This window comes from Pseudorca crassidens, chromosome 8, assembly GCF_039906515.1.
Source record: "Pseudorca crassidens isolate mPseCra1 chromosome 8, mPseCra1.hap1, whole genome shotgun sequence".
Lineage (NCBI taxonomy): Eukaryota > Metazoa > Chordata > Mammalia > Artiodactyla > Delphinidae > Pseudorca > Pseudorca crassidens.
This window is the reverse complement of record NC_090303.1, coordinates 18,148,180-18,162,457: the sequence shown is the minus strand read 5'-3', so window position 1 is coordinate 18,162,457 and position 14,278 is coordinate 18,148,180. Positions and strand designations below refer to the sequence as shown.

The following is a 14,278-nucleotide window of genomic DNA, read 5'->3' as shown; positions in this document are numbered from 1 at the left end:
GGTGTAGAGGATCTCAAAGTGTGGTCCCTAGACCCACAGTATAAGCATCACCTGGGAGTTTGAGAGAAAAGCAAATTCTCAGGCTCCTCCTCAGACTTACTGAATCTGAAAATCTGGGGTATGGGCCAGCCACTGTATTTGAACAAGTCCTGCAAGTGTTTCTGGTGCTCCCTAGAGTTGAACCATTGGTCTTCTAGAGGCAGTCCTTTGAAAAGCTGCATCTAGAGATTAAACATTTTATCTTGTCTCAGTGCAAATGTTTACAAGATTTTCAGGCTATGAGGTGACCATCTTTTAGCATATAAGTGTGTGGTGCCTATACCACCAACAGTGCCCATGTTTGGGACTTCACTCTCTAATGAAGAGGCGGGCTTTGTCATGTATTTGTACTACCTAACCACTTCCTTTATTTTTTAGTATTTATTTATTTTTTTCTGTTTCCATTATGGTTTATTACAGGATATTGAATATATTTCCCTGTGCTATACAGTAGGACCTTGTTGTTTATCCATTCTATATATAATAGTTTGCATCTGCTAATCCCAAACTCCCAATCCAACCCTCCCCCCCCTCCCCCTTGGCAACCACAAGTCTGTTTTCTATGTCTATGAGTCTGTTTCTGTTTTGTGGATAAGTTCATCTGTGTCATATTTTAGATTCAACATTAGGTATCATATGGTATTTGTCTTTGTGTGACTTACTTTGCTTAGTATGATAATCTCTAGTTGCATCCATGTAGCTGCACATGGCATTATTTCATTCTTTTTTATGGCTGAGTAATATTCCATTGTGTGTATGTGTGTGTGTATATATATATACATATCACATCTTCTTTATCCATTCCTCTGTACCTGACCATTTTCTTTTCCTGCACCCCACTGGCCACACTGACTGAACCAGGAGAGAACCTCTCACTCAGGCCAGCCAATCCCACTGGATTCTCTTGAGAATATGAACTAGAGACACCAAAAGTAGTCAGTGCTGAACTGTTAAAGGTATATGAGACTAAGAGTGATAGCCACAGTGGGCCTTGCGCAAGCACAGCCCCTGTGTCCTTTCAGTTTGCCTACTTTTTTTTTCCTTGAGTGGGTATGTATTTCTTGCACCAAAGAGGCTTGATCAGGATATATCTATTGATGTATTGCATAATCAATAGTTAATATATGAATTATTGAAGTGCTATATATAATTATAAGAAGTGCTGTATGATTGACTGGCCATAGTTATTATTATCCATTGTAAAGGTTGCCCAAACTATTGGCTTCTCCATGCTGTTGTCTTGTTTTAGCTGCAGCATATCAACAAACTGATGTCTCTGTCTAATATCTGTTTAATTTCCCATGTGCAAAAACAAATTTGGTAGCACTCTTATTTCATTCCAGTGCTGAACTCTGAGTCCTTTTGCAATTGCTTCTGATTCTCTGAGGAACTAGTGCAAATTGCTTTGTAAATCAACAACCAAAGAATCAATATCAATGATGTTCTTTTAAAGCAATCAAAGATAAATGGTCCCCATAAGTCACTGTCACTGTACTTCAACATTCAAAAGGAAATATTCTGAAAATGACAGCAAGGGAAATCATATATTACCAAAACAGTTATGGGATAGTGAATAAAGCCAGAATATGATTTGAGAAGTGAACGTTTGTTCTGAGAACAATATTAACATAATAGGAATATGAGGATCAAGCTTTACTTTTTCAGGCCATGGTTATTGATTTAAGAACGGACGCAAATAAAAATTGTTATCAGAGAGCTGTTTGCAAAGATGTTTTAAATCCAACATGTCTTCTTTTAATATTGTACTACTATAGAATATCCCAAGATGGAAGAGACCATATAGGTCATCTAATCCAATTATGCATTTCATGTTTGACTCACCTCTATACCCCTAAAAAAATGACAGCCACGTGACCCTGGCATTGTGGTTGATGACAGACCCATCTACCATGCTTCATACAGTAAATCTACGAAAAGTAATAATGGCATTTTGAAACACAAAATATAGGATGCTACTTTGAAATATGGCTCTTGTTAATGTTCGGGGAAGTAGTGCTTTTTCTTCTGTCATTCCTGGGGGAAAGGGTGTTAAGCATTGTGGCAGACACTGATTATTGCTCCCAGAATTGGTTCTTCTGCATCTCCAAATGTTTGCTTGGCACAGCACTGCTCAAAATAAAGCTCAAATTCCCAAGCTTTCCTTATAGCCATGCATTTGAGTTACTATTGTTGTGGAAAGTAACAAATTACCTCAAATTATAGAGGCTGAAAACAAGCTTTTTATTATGCTCAAAGATTTGGGATGGGGCATCACATGGCTGGCTGCTTCTGTCATGCTGGCACGACTTCTATCCATGCAGTCACAAGCCCACCCAGATTCAAGAGGAGGGCAATTAAGGCTTCAACTCTTGATGGGGGAGTGGCAAGGTCACACTGTTGAAGAGCACATGGCACAGGTGAGATTTCTGAAGCCACCTTTGGAAAATGCAATCTGTCACACCATAGGTGTGGCCGTTGACTAAGTTCTGGCCAAGAGGATATAAGAGGAATTGGTGTGTTTAACTTCCTGGAAGTGTCCTTAGACGGGGGATGTGTATGTGGTAGGAGGGGAGGTTCCCTTCTCTTTTCCACTTTCCTCTTGGCTGAAATATGGATGTAGAAGGAAGGTAGAGCAGCAATTTGGACAACAAATTTAGGATTACATAGCAACAAGCTGGAAGGAGGCTGGGTGCCTAATGATCCTAGAACCACCATGCCAGCCCTGAGCTGCTTGCATTTACATTACAGAGAAATAAACTTCTATCTTGTTTAAGCTACTATATTTTGTACTTTCTTGTTAATCTTAATAAAAACATCATCATAAATGAAGAAAGATGATGCAAACTTGTCTTAAATTATTGGGTCTATAAAGATAATAATGTTTATATGGTCTATATAATATTTATATGGTTAGAGTTTGACTAATATCATGGGCCATGAAGTGAGGATCATAGTATTTCATAAAAGCTTAATTCTTAAAATGCTTGACCCTTACCATTAGAAGTACCTTACTATATTTAAAAACAACATATTATTATGAAGTTAAAAAATGGAAATAAAGAAAACATTCACTCATGGAGTGAATATAAGTTGTGTCATAAACAAAGGATTAATGTCAAAATGTATTTTTATTAAAGGGACTAGTTTGTTACATCTTGATTTCTAGTCTTTGACGTCTCTGAACCATGTATGTACTTTTTTCTTTTTTTTTTGTGGGTAGAAAGATAAGCTAAGTGAGCTTGCTATTGAGATATTTTATTTTACAATGATGGTCATGGTAAAAAATGATGTGTTTTAAAATACCGTTTAATTGGCAAAAGACATTTTCTAATTCAAAACCGGAAACATTCGCAGAATAAGCCTCGTTTCAAAGTCCAGGACTTCTTTAAAGCACACATCTCGAATTCTATTTCTCTTTAGAGTGAAGTACATATTCCTATTTTTGGAGATATAATTCAAAACCACTGAAAGCGTAAGGGAACTTTTTAAAAATAAACAATAACAGTTTAATCAGGTAAAGGTTTTTTTGCTTAAGGGCCATCTGTCCTGACACTGACATTTTATTCAAATTGCTGCACCATCCTGTTTGAAGGGCATCGACTGACTTTAAGTGTCTCACAATAAATGGCACATTTGTCTTAACAAGTAGTAACTGCATAGAGTGGACAATGGGATAGTATCAGTGAAGCAAAACAATAAAACAGGACGGATAGAGAAAGACTGGATAAAATGTGGCGAAAAAAAAAGAAAGGTGTCACAAAGATGGGGCATTATTTCTTTGTCCAAAAGATAACCAGTACCACTATACGACTTTAAACAAAAGACATCACCCACACTTATCAATCCAACTAGATTCTCGGAGGAAAATAAAATGCCGCTACCGAGGTGGAGGCCGAAGTTTCAGGGCAAATCGAGTGGCGCCAGCTCTGCGTGGACTCCGTTGGTGAATGACGCGTGGGAATTCTGCCGAGTGGCCCGCCCGCTCCGGGGCGTGCGGACAGGTGGACAGCCAGGCGCGTCTGGGCCGGGGGATGACCCGGGGGATGGCCCCCGCCCCCGCCCCGACCGCGCCCCTAGCAGCGCGCCCAGCCAGCCAGCCGGCACCCGCCTGCGTTTTCAGCCCCTCAGCTGTGCAGGCACCCGGCGCCCGCAGGCGGAGGTTGCCATGGTTTCCTGGGGTCACGTGGGGCGCGCCGGCGCCCCCTCCCGCGCTCCGCGGCGGGGCGGGCGCGGGGGCGGGGCGGCCCAGGAAGGGGAAAGGAGCGGCCGCGGTGGGAGCGGGAGGAGCTGGAGATGCTTCCAGCTCTCCCGAGGCCGTGCTCGTTCAGCCGCCGCAGCCGCACGGAGCAGCCGCGCGACGGGAGCCGCGGGCCGGGCCAGCCGGGCCTCTGGGGCCCAGTGCGCCGCGTTCGCAGCGGGTAGCGCAGCCAGCGTCGTCTCCGCTCGCTCGGCGGCCGAGGGGCCCGAGACCGGTCCGGGGAGGGGGCGAGGGCGGCGCCCCGGCGCCCGTTGGCAGGGGAGGCAGGATGAGCATCGAGATTCCGGCGGGACTGACGGAGCTGCTGCAGGGCTTCACGGTGGAGGTGCTGAGGCACCAGCCCGCGGACCTGCTGGAGTTCGCGCTGCAGCACTTCACGCGCCTGCAGGAGGAGAACGAGCGCAAAGGCGCCGCGCGCTTCGGCCATGAGGGCAGGACCTGGGGGGACGCGGGCGCCGCCGGCGGGGGCGGTACCCCCAGCAGGGGGGTCAACTTCGCCGAGGAGCCCTTGCACAGCGGCTCGGAGAACGGCGAGGAGGAGGAGGCCACAGACGCAGGGGCGTTCAACGGTAAGGAACCGACCCCCGCGCGCCCCCTCCCACCCCCGCCGCTCCCCCTCGGCTCTTCGATCCCGCAGCTCGGCTCAGCCACCTCTCCCCGCCTTCCCCACCTTCCCTACCTTCCCTTCGCGCCCACCCCCTCAGCATCCATTTCTGTCTCTCCCGCTCGCCCACCTTCCTACTCCGCGCTCTCGTTGTGCCCTCCCCCTCGTCCCCTCCTCTGGAGGTGGGGAGCCCAAAGGTGAGGCTTCTCTGCCCACCCGCCCCCTCTCGTCCTGGGCTCGGAGGCAGAGGCCGGCCAGTTTGGGGTGGGCATCTGAGAAACAACTTTCACTGCGGTTGGAGAAATTTCCCTTGACGGATGTCACTGTGCATAAATGAAGCTGGCCCACTTGGCGTCCTCTTTCAGCCTTTATATTTATTAATGGAGTGTCCAAAGCGAAAAGGCGAGGGGTGTTCAATCGGATTGGCTTTACTGTTGTTAGGACGGCAGATTCACTAAAAGGAGCATGAAATTGGACCCACGGGGCAGAACAAAATTTATGGTGATAACTTTGGCATTCTTGGAAACAGTCATCTATTATTTTCCAATTTAGCAATACCGCGTTGTACTATTTTGGGACACACAACAAAGGATCCCGTTTAGCCTGCAGTCCGTGGGGTGTTTGGAATGAGGAAACGAGCTAATGGTTTGCTTTTTATTTGAAACAAATATTGAATGATTTGGTGCCTTAAAAAAAAAAAAGTGTGTGAAAAACACTGTAGGAAGTTCTGAAAGCTTGTCGGTTGTCTTTAGAATGAAAAGCCAGTGAGTAATTGTAAGGACTGTGCCAGATACTGAAGCTAGTAAGAATGAATGGGAAAGAAAAAGGGATTTTCTCAAATAATTGCTCCTGGCAGGTCCTACCTCTTCTGCTTATAACCCTCTTTCTCTGACACACGCAGACACACTTACACATTAACAGCCTTCTGTATTTACACAACGTGCCTAAATCCCATCTTTGTGGCATCCCAAGCTAAAATACCCGGGTGTGCAAATGTGCAAGTGCTTTTTCTTTGTGGTGTAAGGCAACCATGCAGTCAGCATCGCACCGGCTTTTATTTATTTAACACTTCTTGTGGTTTGTGTTTCCGCAGTGCATTTCATATAATGAAACCATTTTAAAGTGTCATTTCCTTATATATGTTCCTAGGAAGCTGTTTCTTTTCTTTGCAAAATTGTTGAAAAGTGTTATAAAATTAAGGTATTTTTAGTTTGTCTGAAGCAATCATAAAAAGCAATGGAAATTAGTGCTCTCTGAAGATAAAGGGAAGATTGTTACTTTAAAAATTTTAATTTTGGACTTTTTAGTGTTTTCAGGGGTAGGATAATCATAGTCTTCATTGTTCATTTTGCACAAGAATTTAATCGAATACTTTTCTTATTAGAAATGAGAAAAGGATAAAAGAGTACATATTTTAAACAGATGGGCAGGAGAAGCCAATGATGAATGACACAGAAGGGGTAGAGACATCTAATATATACTTCTTTTATGCTCCTGAGACACACATGTACACACGAGTACATTCACATGCACACGGACACACACAAAGAAAAAAAAAAGGACTAGTTTCCCAGATTGGAGAAAAGCAAAGACTAAGGGACTTGATAAAGAACGTATATTCGTTCAGTACAATATATTGTTAGTATAAGTAAAATATTTTGTTTGTATAATGTTTTTGAAGTACTTTGCATTTATGATTCTGTTTTCTCTTTACAACAATGTAGATTATACACAGAACAGATTCGATTTTTGTTTTGCAATGAAATAAGCCGTTAAGTTCTGAGTGGTAGGGATCATTTCATATGGTTTTATGGTCTCCAAAGCACCTTTATTGTAAAAATTACTCAGTGTGAGTTTTACTAAATATTTGTTAACCAATTGCCCTATTTATTCCCCATTCCTACCCGCCAAAGACTGTTCTGACTGCAACCAATTTGATCATTTTCCAGTGCACACATATGCATATACGTATAACAGAAACTTTGGTGATGTACTTCCCTTTTCTAGGTGTAGTAAAAAATATCTGTTTAGGGTATTTTCTATTCTAATCAGTTCTCTCTTAATTTTTTTAAAGTAAATTGTGAGACCCCCAGTTTAAAGAGAATTTTAGACTACCAAGGGTTGGCAAACTGTTGGTAAAGGGCCAGAAAGTAAATATTTTAGGCTTTGTGAGCAATGTATGGTCTCCATCGCATATTCCTCTTCTTCTTTTTTTTTTTTTTTTAACTGCCCTTTAAACACATATCCCTTCTGGAGGTTAAGGTTGTACAAAACTGGCCACAGACCAAGGCCATAGTTTGCCAACCCTCGGTCAGAGGGGAAGAAAAAGTCAAAATAATGCCATTGCGGGGCGGGGAGGGGGGAAACAATAGGAATGAGCCTATCAGTTTAATGTCTAGGTCTAAAAAAGTGCTGGAATATAAAAAATACCAGATACTGGGTAATCCTCCTGTTATAGTAAAGAATTAGAAAAGTAAGTACTAAAGAAGAGTAAAGTACTAGAAGACAAGTCTTAATTTACTGAGACATAGCACAAGACCAAGTGGATCAATCATTCTTAAACTTTGTATACATCTCAAGGATGTTTGATTTAGAAATGAACATTACCTCGTACTATTCTTGGAGAGCTTTTTTGAATAGGTTGGGGTGGATATCAGGTTTCTTTTTTTTTTTTTTTGCAGACATCCCAGCTCTTTCTGATATCTACAGTTCACTGACCACACTTTGAGGTATATTGGTCAACAGATAATGATGATTATAATATCACTTTCTCTTATTAACAGTTTAAAAATAGCTGCCATTTGTTGACATTCACTGTGCTAGGCACTATCTGAATGTTTTAATTCATTATCCCAGCTTTATAAGAAAGATGAGACAGACTGTCACTTGCCCAGTGTTTCACAGCTAGTGTGCTGCAGGGATTGGAACACCTGTGGGCCTGGCTCCATCCCTGTGCTCTTAAGTTCCAGATTTTATCTCTGGAAGGGGTTGGGGCTGGCATCACTTGAGCATCCCTTGTATGTCAGGCCCTACTTGAGGTCCTTAATGTGTTTTATCTTTAAGGCTCAGAAAAATTAACTTGTCCAAGGTCACACATAGGACTAGTAAGCAGCAGAGCCTGGTTTCTTACTCACATCCCTCTGACCCACGACCATCAGAGGTTTCTTTCTTAATGGAATTTGTATGATGGGCTGACTCACAGGTCAGGTTTTCCTGGTTATTTTTTCAGTAATGGTGATAAATTTGCTTTGATTGATTCATACCCACTCTCATGAATTCCTTAGGACAATGTATTTGTCGATGGTATTTGTGAGAGGTTGGGCAAAAAGGCAAGTTTTTGACCGTGAAGCTGGTGCCCATTGACTCACATAGAGGGATCAAGCATATGACCTTGAACTCATAGTATGGTGGTTGAATCAAGCAAGTGAACCAGGGTTTGCGACCATGGCCACTGATGGCCCTAGGCCAAAAGTCAGATGGGTGAAGGTGGTCTTGACTTCTCTCCTACCTTTCCAAAGGATTCCTTCCTCTGCTGATTGCTTTCCAATTCCCCTTGTATTCTTTTCTAATTTTATCACTTCTGATGTTTACTTTCAGTTTGCTGTCAATTCTTGTTAAAAGGGCAACCGTTAGGTGTTAGAATGGCATATGGCAATCCCCTTTCTGGGGGAAAAAAGCTATAATGGAGTCTCTGCCTCCCTCTTCCCCATCCTATTGAAAGCGAATATAACATGACATGTCTCTTCTGCAAGGGCAGTGTCCCCAGGCTTGGAATTTATTAGGAGGGTTACAGTAAGCCAAAGAGTTGGAATCAGTACCAATTTGGAGTGGAATCTGTGGTAATTAATACAGGCATCATAGTGAGATCTTGTGTTGCTCAATTATTTCTTCAGTGAAATGGCTGAAATTATAAAATGAAGTAAATAAAATTCTCAGTTGACAAGTAGTCAGTAACAAATTACATATGGACATATGAAGAGCAATCAAACTGGAAGAAAAATAAACAAGTATAAAATATGGAAGACCTATTGTTCTGTATTATGGAAGGCAAAGATCTGGAGTTCAAAGTGGGTACACAAGGCAAAAATATAGAACCATAGCTTATAAGCAAGCATGTCAAAGGTATAGAAATAGAAATTTAGCATGTAAAATCTGTGACTTAATCCTCTTAACTCTGATTTACGTCAAATGTTTTTGGAGAACTTTATCTACCTTTGCATTTTTACAGTTTAAGGGGATTGTGGAGACTTTACCAGAGATCCTGAAAATTATGCAAAATATTGGAAAGTTGGAGCTTATAGTGGGAGATTAAGGGAACAAAGGTATTTATCATGAGAGGAAATGGTTGAAAGAGAGTTAAGAGCAACATTCATGTGTCTGAGAATTTTTCTTAGAGGATTCTGAGCAAATATTCTTCATCTCTGTTATATACAGAATTAGAAGACCTAAGCTTCATTGTAACTTGAAGAATAAGAGTCAGAAATTCATCTGTCTGAAATGGCGTATGTGGTCTTCCAAAAATGAGGTGGCAAAGCAGTCGGGGTAATAGATTGACTTTCCAAGAATCTGCTGTGAAAACGTTCTTAAGCTTGTTCATACTGGGAGTGAAAAAATAGGTTGATCTGTATGTTGCATTCGTGGCCTAATTGACAGCAGGAAACTGTAGAGAGTAATAATCGTAGCTTTAAAGGACTGTTGCTTTGGCCGATTTTTTAGGCCCACTTCTATGGGCCCTTATTTAAGAACTTGCTCTCTCGATGGCTATTAGAGACTGTTGTGGGACAAGGCAGCCAATCCTTAGCTCTTGCCTCCTACTTCATGTAACTGTCAACATATGACTAAAGAAAGACATTTATTCTAGTGGTGGTACTTATGCAATGGACTGAAAGTTAAAATATCTTTTTAATATATTATGAAACTCTTAAATCCATTTAATCGGTTTGAAAAACGTGCATGGAAGTCAGTTTTGGGGGGTTAACTTTAAATTCAGACAACATCTATTTTCTTTTATGTATGAGGCACTGTGTGAGACATGTTGACATGTTATCATAGTAACAGTGCCTGCCTCGTGAAGTTGTTAGCGAGGATAAATGGAGTAATATTGGCAAGGTCCTTACTGATAGCGCACCCAGCAAGCGCTGATTACCTGTTAAACAAATGATCTCATTTATAAGAAGTATTCCAGAAACGTGTTCTTTCTGAGTAGCAATTTCATTGTGCTTGGTGGAGATGAATCTAACGTTTGCACTTTATAGAAAGATGAAGTAGGAAATGAGCTTACTGGGCAGTTCCTCTTAGGATTTAATGTGAGTTATGTTGCATAGTAATAAAACCAACATCCTTTCAGCTGATAATTTGTAGCTAAGCACACCAGGATTTTGTAATTAATGAGACTTTGTGGTCTTTGGCTATTACAAATTTATATAGTAGTTTTAAATCCTCCTGAAGTGGATTACATCCTTCATGACAATGGCTAAAATGTTGAAGCCATTATTTTAGTTATGAGCTTAAAACAGTAACGTTAGAGAAGATTTTAAAAATATTTTCAGTTATAGGTGGTAATTGTGACTTTTCAAAGAAGAACAGTTAAGAACATTATTCATTTTAATAGTAGTATTAAATGGATTGCTTTAGGAATTGAAATTGGGAAATCAAAGGAAATCAAAGGATTTTGAAAGAGTGTCGTTTCTCAAACTCTTATCCATCTATTATCAAGAGTCACAGAGTAAAGGGGCCAGAGACCTGGGTTAGCCCATGAGGAGGAGGAATGTGTATAAGTTGGGAAGTGGGATGCTGGGCTCATTCACTCACTGCAGACATATTTATAGACAGCCAACTCCTTCCTTTTTTTAATTTTTAAGAAAAAAGAAATAATTATTCTCTTAAGTTTATATCTCTAGACTTCTTAAGAAACAATCCTTTTGTCAGAGACTGTCTCATAGATAGAATATGTTGTCTATTTCGCTTAACAGATGGAGCAGCTGAAAGCCAGAGACGTTCCTTGCCCAGATTTAGTCTGCTTTGGTCTTTTTGTTCATAGAATTATCACAATTTGTGTGCTGTTTATATTAACTTACATACCATGAATCCTTTCTGTCTTCCATCAGGGTGATAGATAAGGTCTAAAAGTCTAGGCTAAAGAGAAGTACTTTTGTTCTTTTGCCTTCAGAATTACCAATTTTTTTTTCTCTTTGATTTTTTTCATTGAGGTGAAATCTAGCATTAGGTTTTATTTTTGTATCAATTGCTTAAGAAGAGACAACGGAAAAGAAAAAAGAGTGCAGTGACTTTTCTGAGGTGGATGAGTTATTGTCATCGTGTTCTTGGTCCTGTTCTTATTGTCCTTCCGCCTTATCCTTGCCGTTTAGTTGTGGTTGGGTTGGTCCCAAAACCCCATGTAAAAACCTCACTGTGATACTGATCATTATCTTTATTTTATGGGAGTTTTTGTGTTTCGGAAATTCAAAATGACTCAGACTGTTCCATTATGTAATTATTTTGTGGAAAGAATTTGAGCTAAAATTTTCAGGTCATGGCTTACATGAAAACAAAACAATCTAAAAAAATCAGAAATATAAACACAGTTGGTGTAACATTTATAAATGTTTCAGCAATAGGCTCTGCCATGTGTAGCTTAATATGTTTGGAAACTAAAAAAAAAACCATCATTCCAGTTGCTACTGTTTAAAAAATGTTTCTGTGTTTTACAAAAAGACAAAAGGTCAAAATATAAACACATGTTCTACATAAAAGTGAAGCCAAGAAGATACACTGAATGCAGTGATTCCGGTATCCGTTTGGCTGGGGACTGACACTGTTTAATTTACATTAGCTGTTCTAAGACAAAACAGTTCATGCGAGTGATATTGAGGGGAATTTATTCTTTTTTTTGGATAAAAAAGAAGGAAAAAGCTTCCATTCGTTTAAATACATTTTAGTTAGACTCAAAAAGCATCTTTCCAAAAGGTTCTGAATTAATACATGACTCAGCTGTTTCATTTCAGTTGCTATAGAAAGCTAATGTTTGTTAAATGATATTCTTTTTATTTAATCATTGTTAACTTTTTTGGCTGCTTAAGTGCCAGACGCTGAATAAGGCTATTTATACATATCATTCAGCTCTCCCCAAAGTAAGTGGTAGAGTCAGGATTTGAACCTGACAGTCTGAGTTCAGAGCCCATCTCCTTAACCATGGTACACAGACTTCATTTTTAGTAACTCTTACAGCAGTAACATGGTTGAAAAGAACCACATATCAAAAAACAAGCTTCCAACTTTTCCCTCTCAAAATTTACAGCCTAGCTCAGCATTGATCTTTCCCTTTTACAATTTGTTTTTTCCGTCTGTTCTACACAAATTAGCACTTGGCATACTTTTTTTTTTTTTAAAGAGAACCTTTATTTTATTTTATTTTGGCCGCACCATGCAGCTTGCGGGATCTTAGTTCCCTGAGCAGGGATCAAACCCAGGCCCTCGGCGGTGGAAGTGCGGAGTCCTAACCACTGGACCGCAGGGGAAGTCCCAGCACTTCATATACTTTAGAAACTCAATAAAATGTTTATTTTAAAAATGAACACCTCATATCCTGAGCTGTTTAATTCTCAAAACCTTTTTGATTATGTAGAGTCATTAGCAAAATATATTTGAGTAGACATATCCCATGTATGTTTTTATAAATTTTGTGCATGTACCAGTATATTAGCTTACTATGTATATGAGAAAGCATCCCACAGTATAAATTTTGAAAGGGAGAAGTAACAAGTAATTGTAAGCAAGTTCTAATTTTTACTACACCCTAAATGATTGCCTTATACTCTGCCTTGGGGTGCATGACCCCATTTTGGAGACCACAATCCTAACAGTAGAACTTAACCCATACTCTATTAATATGTAAGCTAGCTGTAGTAAACTTTGGCTTCCTCTTTTAAGCTCCTGGATTATAAAGGACCTGCAGGTAGGCAGGGTCCAAATGTGTGTGTGTGTCTTTTTTAATAGACATTCATTAGGTAATTGTTTGACTCAGCCAAACTTTGGCAGAATAAAGAGGAAAATTCTATCTTATGAAAAGGAAATAAAATCATGTTACCTGACAGGTAAGATCTAGGCTTTTTCTTTTAAATCTGTATTCCTGTCTGTACCTTGAACTTCAGACTCGATTATAGAGTACTCATGTCCTTGGTGCACATATTGGGGATGTGACAAACAGAATCATACCATGTTACAGGTGTTTAGTTAAGCTTAGTCATGGAAGTGCCAATCAGAATTAGAAGAAAATCTAAAGTTTAAAATAGTTTAAAAGATTAGGACCAGGCAACATCCTAAGGAAAAACATAAAATAAAATAGTTCAAAAGAAATGCAGTTACATAGGGTATCTGAGGAAGGCCATCTCTGGAGATGACAGTTCGTTAGGAGGTAGCCTTTTCACTATCTCCCTTTTCGTAACTTTTGAAAAAAGCTTGTCATATACTTGTATTACCTAGTAAATACATTTTAAGTGAAAAAAGACATGAAAGAAAGGCGATTCTTTTATAAACGTCTGGTGGGTAGTAGATAAAACACTATAGAGGCACACAGTATGGTTCGAAATTGATGTAGCCAAATATTCTTGCCTAAGTTATTCTCTTGGTCCTGGGTACCCAGTCCTCTTTCCTTAACTTTCTGCCAAAATCCCAGTTTTTCTCCAAAGGTTAGCTTACAGTTCACCCTACCAGAAAATCCTTACGAGATTCTCTGGTTGACATGAGTGGTGTCAAAATGGCAGGATGAACGTGCCCTACTTCAGAGTAAGCTTGGCGGATGTCACATGTTCCTGGCACAGGCAGGCAAGGAAACACAGGAATGAGCTCCCTCCCTCCAAGACCTTCCTGCACGCATCTCACTTGGCCCACAGAAGGTGCTCAAATACACTTTAAATTACCCTCAAGTTGAATACTGAATGTCTCATAATAGTAAATATCTGTAAGTGTATATTTCTAAAGTGATTGACACCTACTTGGGCGCATAAATATTAAAAATAGGCTCCTGATAATCCTTTATATTGTTGCATTTTAAAATGTTTTCATGAAATATAAAAGCCTTAGCCTGTGTTCAGTTTCATAGGTTTAGACTTCATTATATTAAAAAAAAAAAAGGTGGCATATTATATTTTGGCCTGATATTTGATCACTCTGCCACAAGCAAAGAACACAAGTGCACAGGCTCGCCTTGCGGGTGAGAATTGCACATTCCCATCGAGGAGACGTTCTGACCCCCCTAAACTTCCCATGTCACTGCTTCTGCTTCTGTGAGCCCTGTGTTAAATCCCAAATGCCTCTATTGCCCTGAACCTGCTTTGTCCTGTTTCCTCTCTCCATCTTGCCTCATTCCTGCCACCTTG

General features: G+C 40.3%; 1 protein-coding gene across 1 annotated transcript in view; it reads left to right on the top strand.

Annotated features, from left to right (window-relative positions):
• Positions 1-4,280: 4,280 nt before the first annotated feature.
• PRKAR2B (protein kinase cAMP-dependent type II regulatory subunit beta) overlaps positions 4,281-14,278 on the top strand; it is a 110,403-nt gene continuing 100,405 nt past the window's right edge. The window contains exon 1 of the mRNA XM_067745953.1: positions 4,281-4,866. Within this exon, the coding sequence (XP_067602054.1) occupies positions 4,566-4,866 (301 nt within the window). The 5' untranslated portion in view covers positions 4,281-4,565. The remainder of the gene's footprint in view (positions 4,867-14,278) is intronic.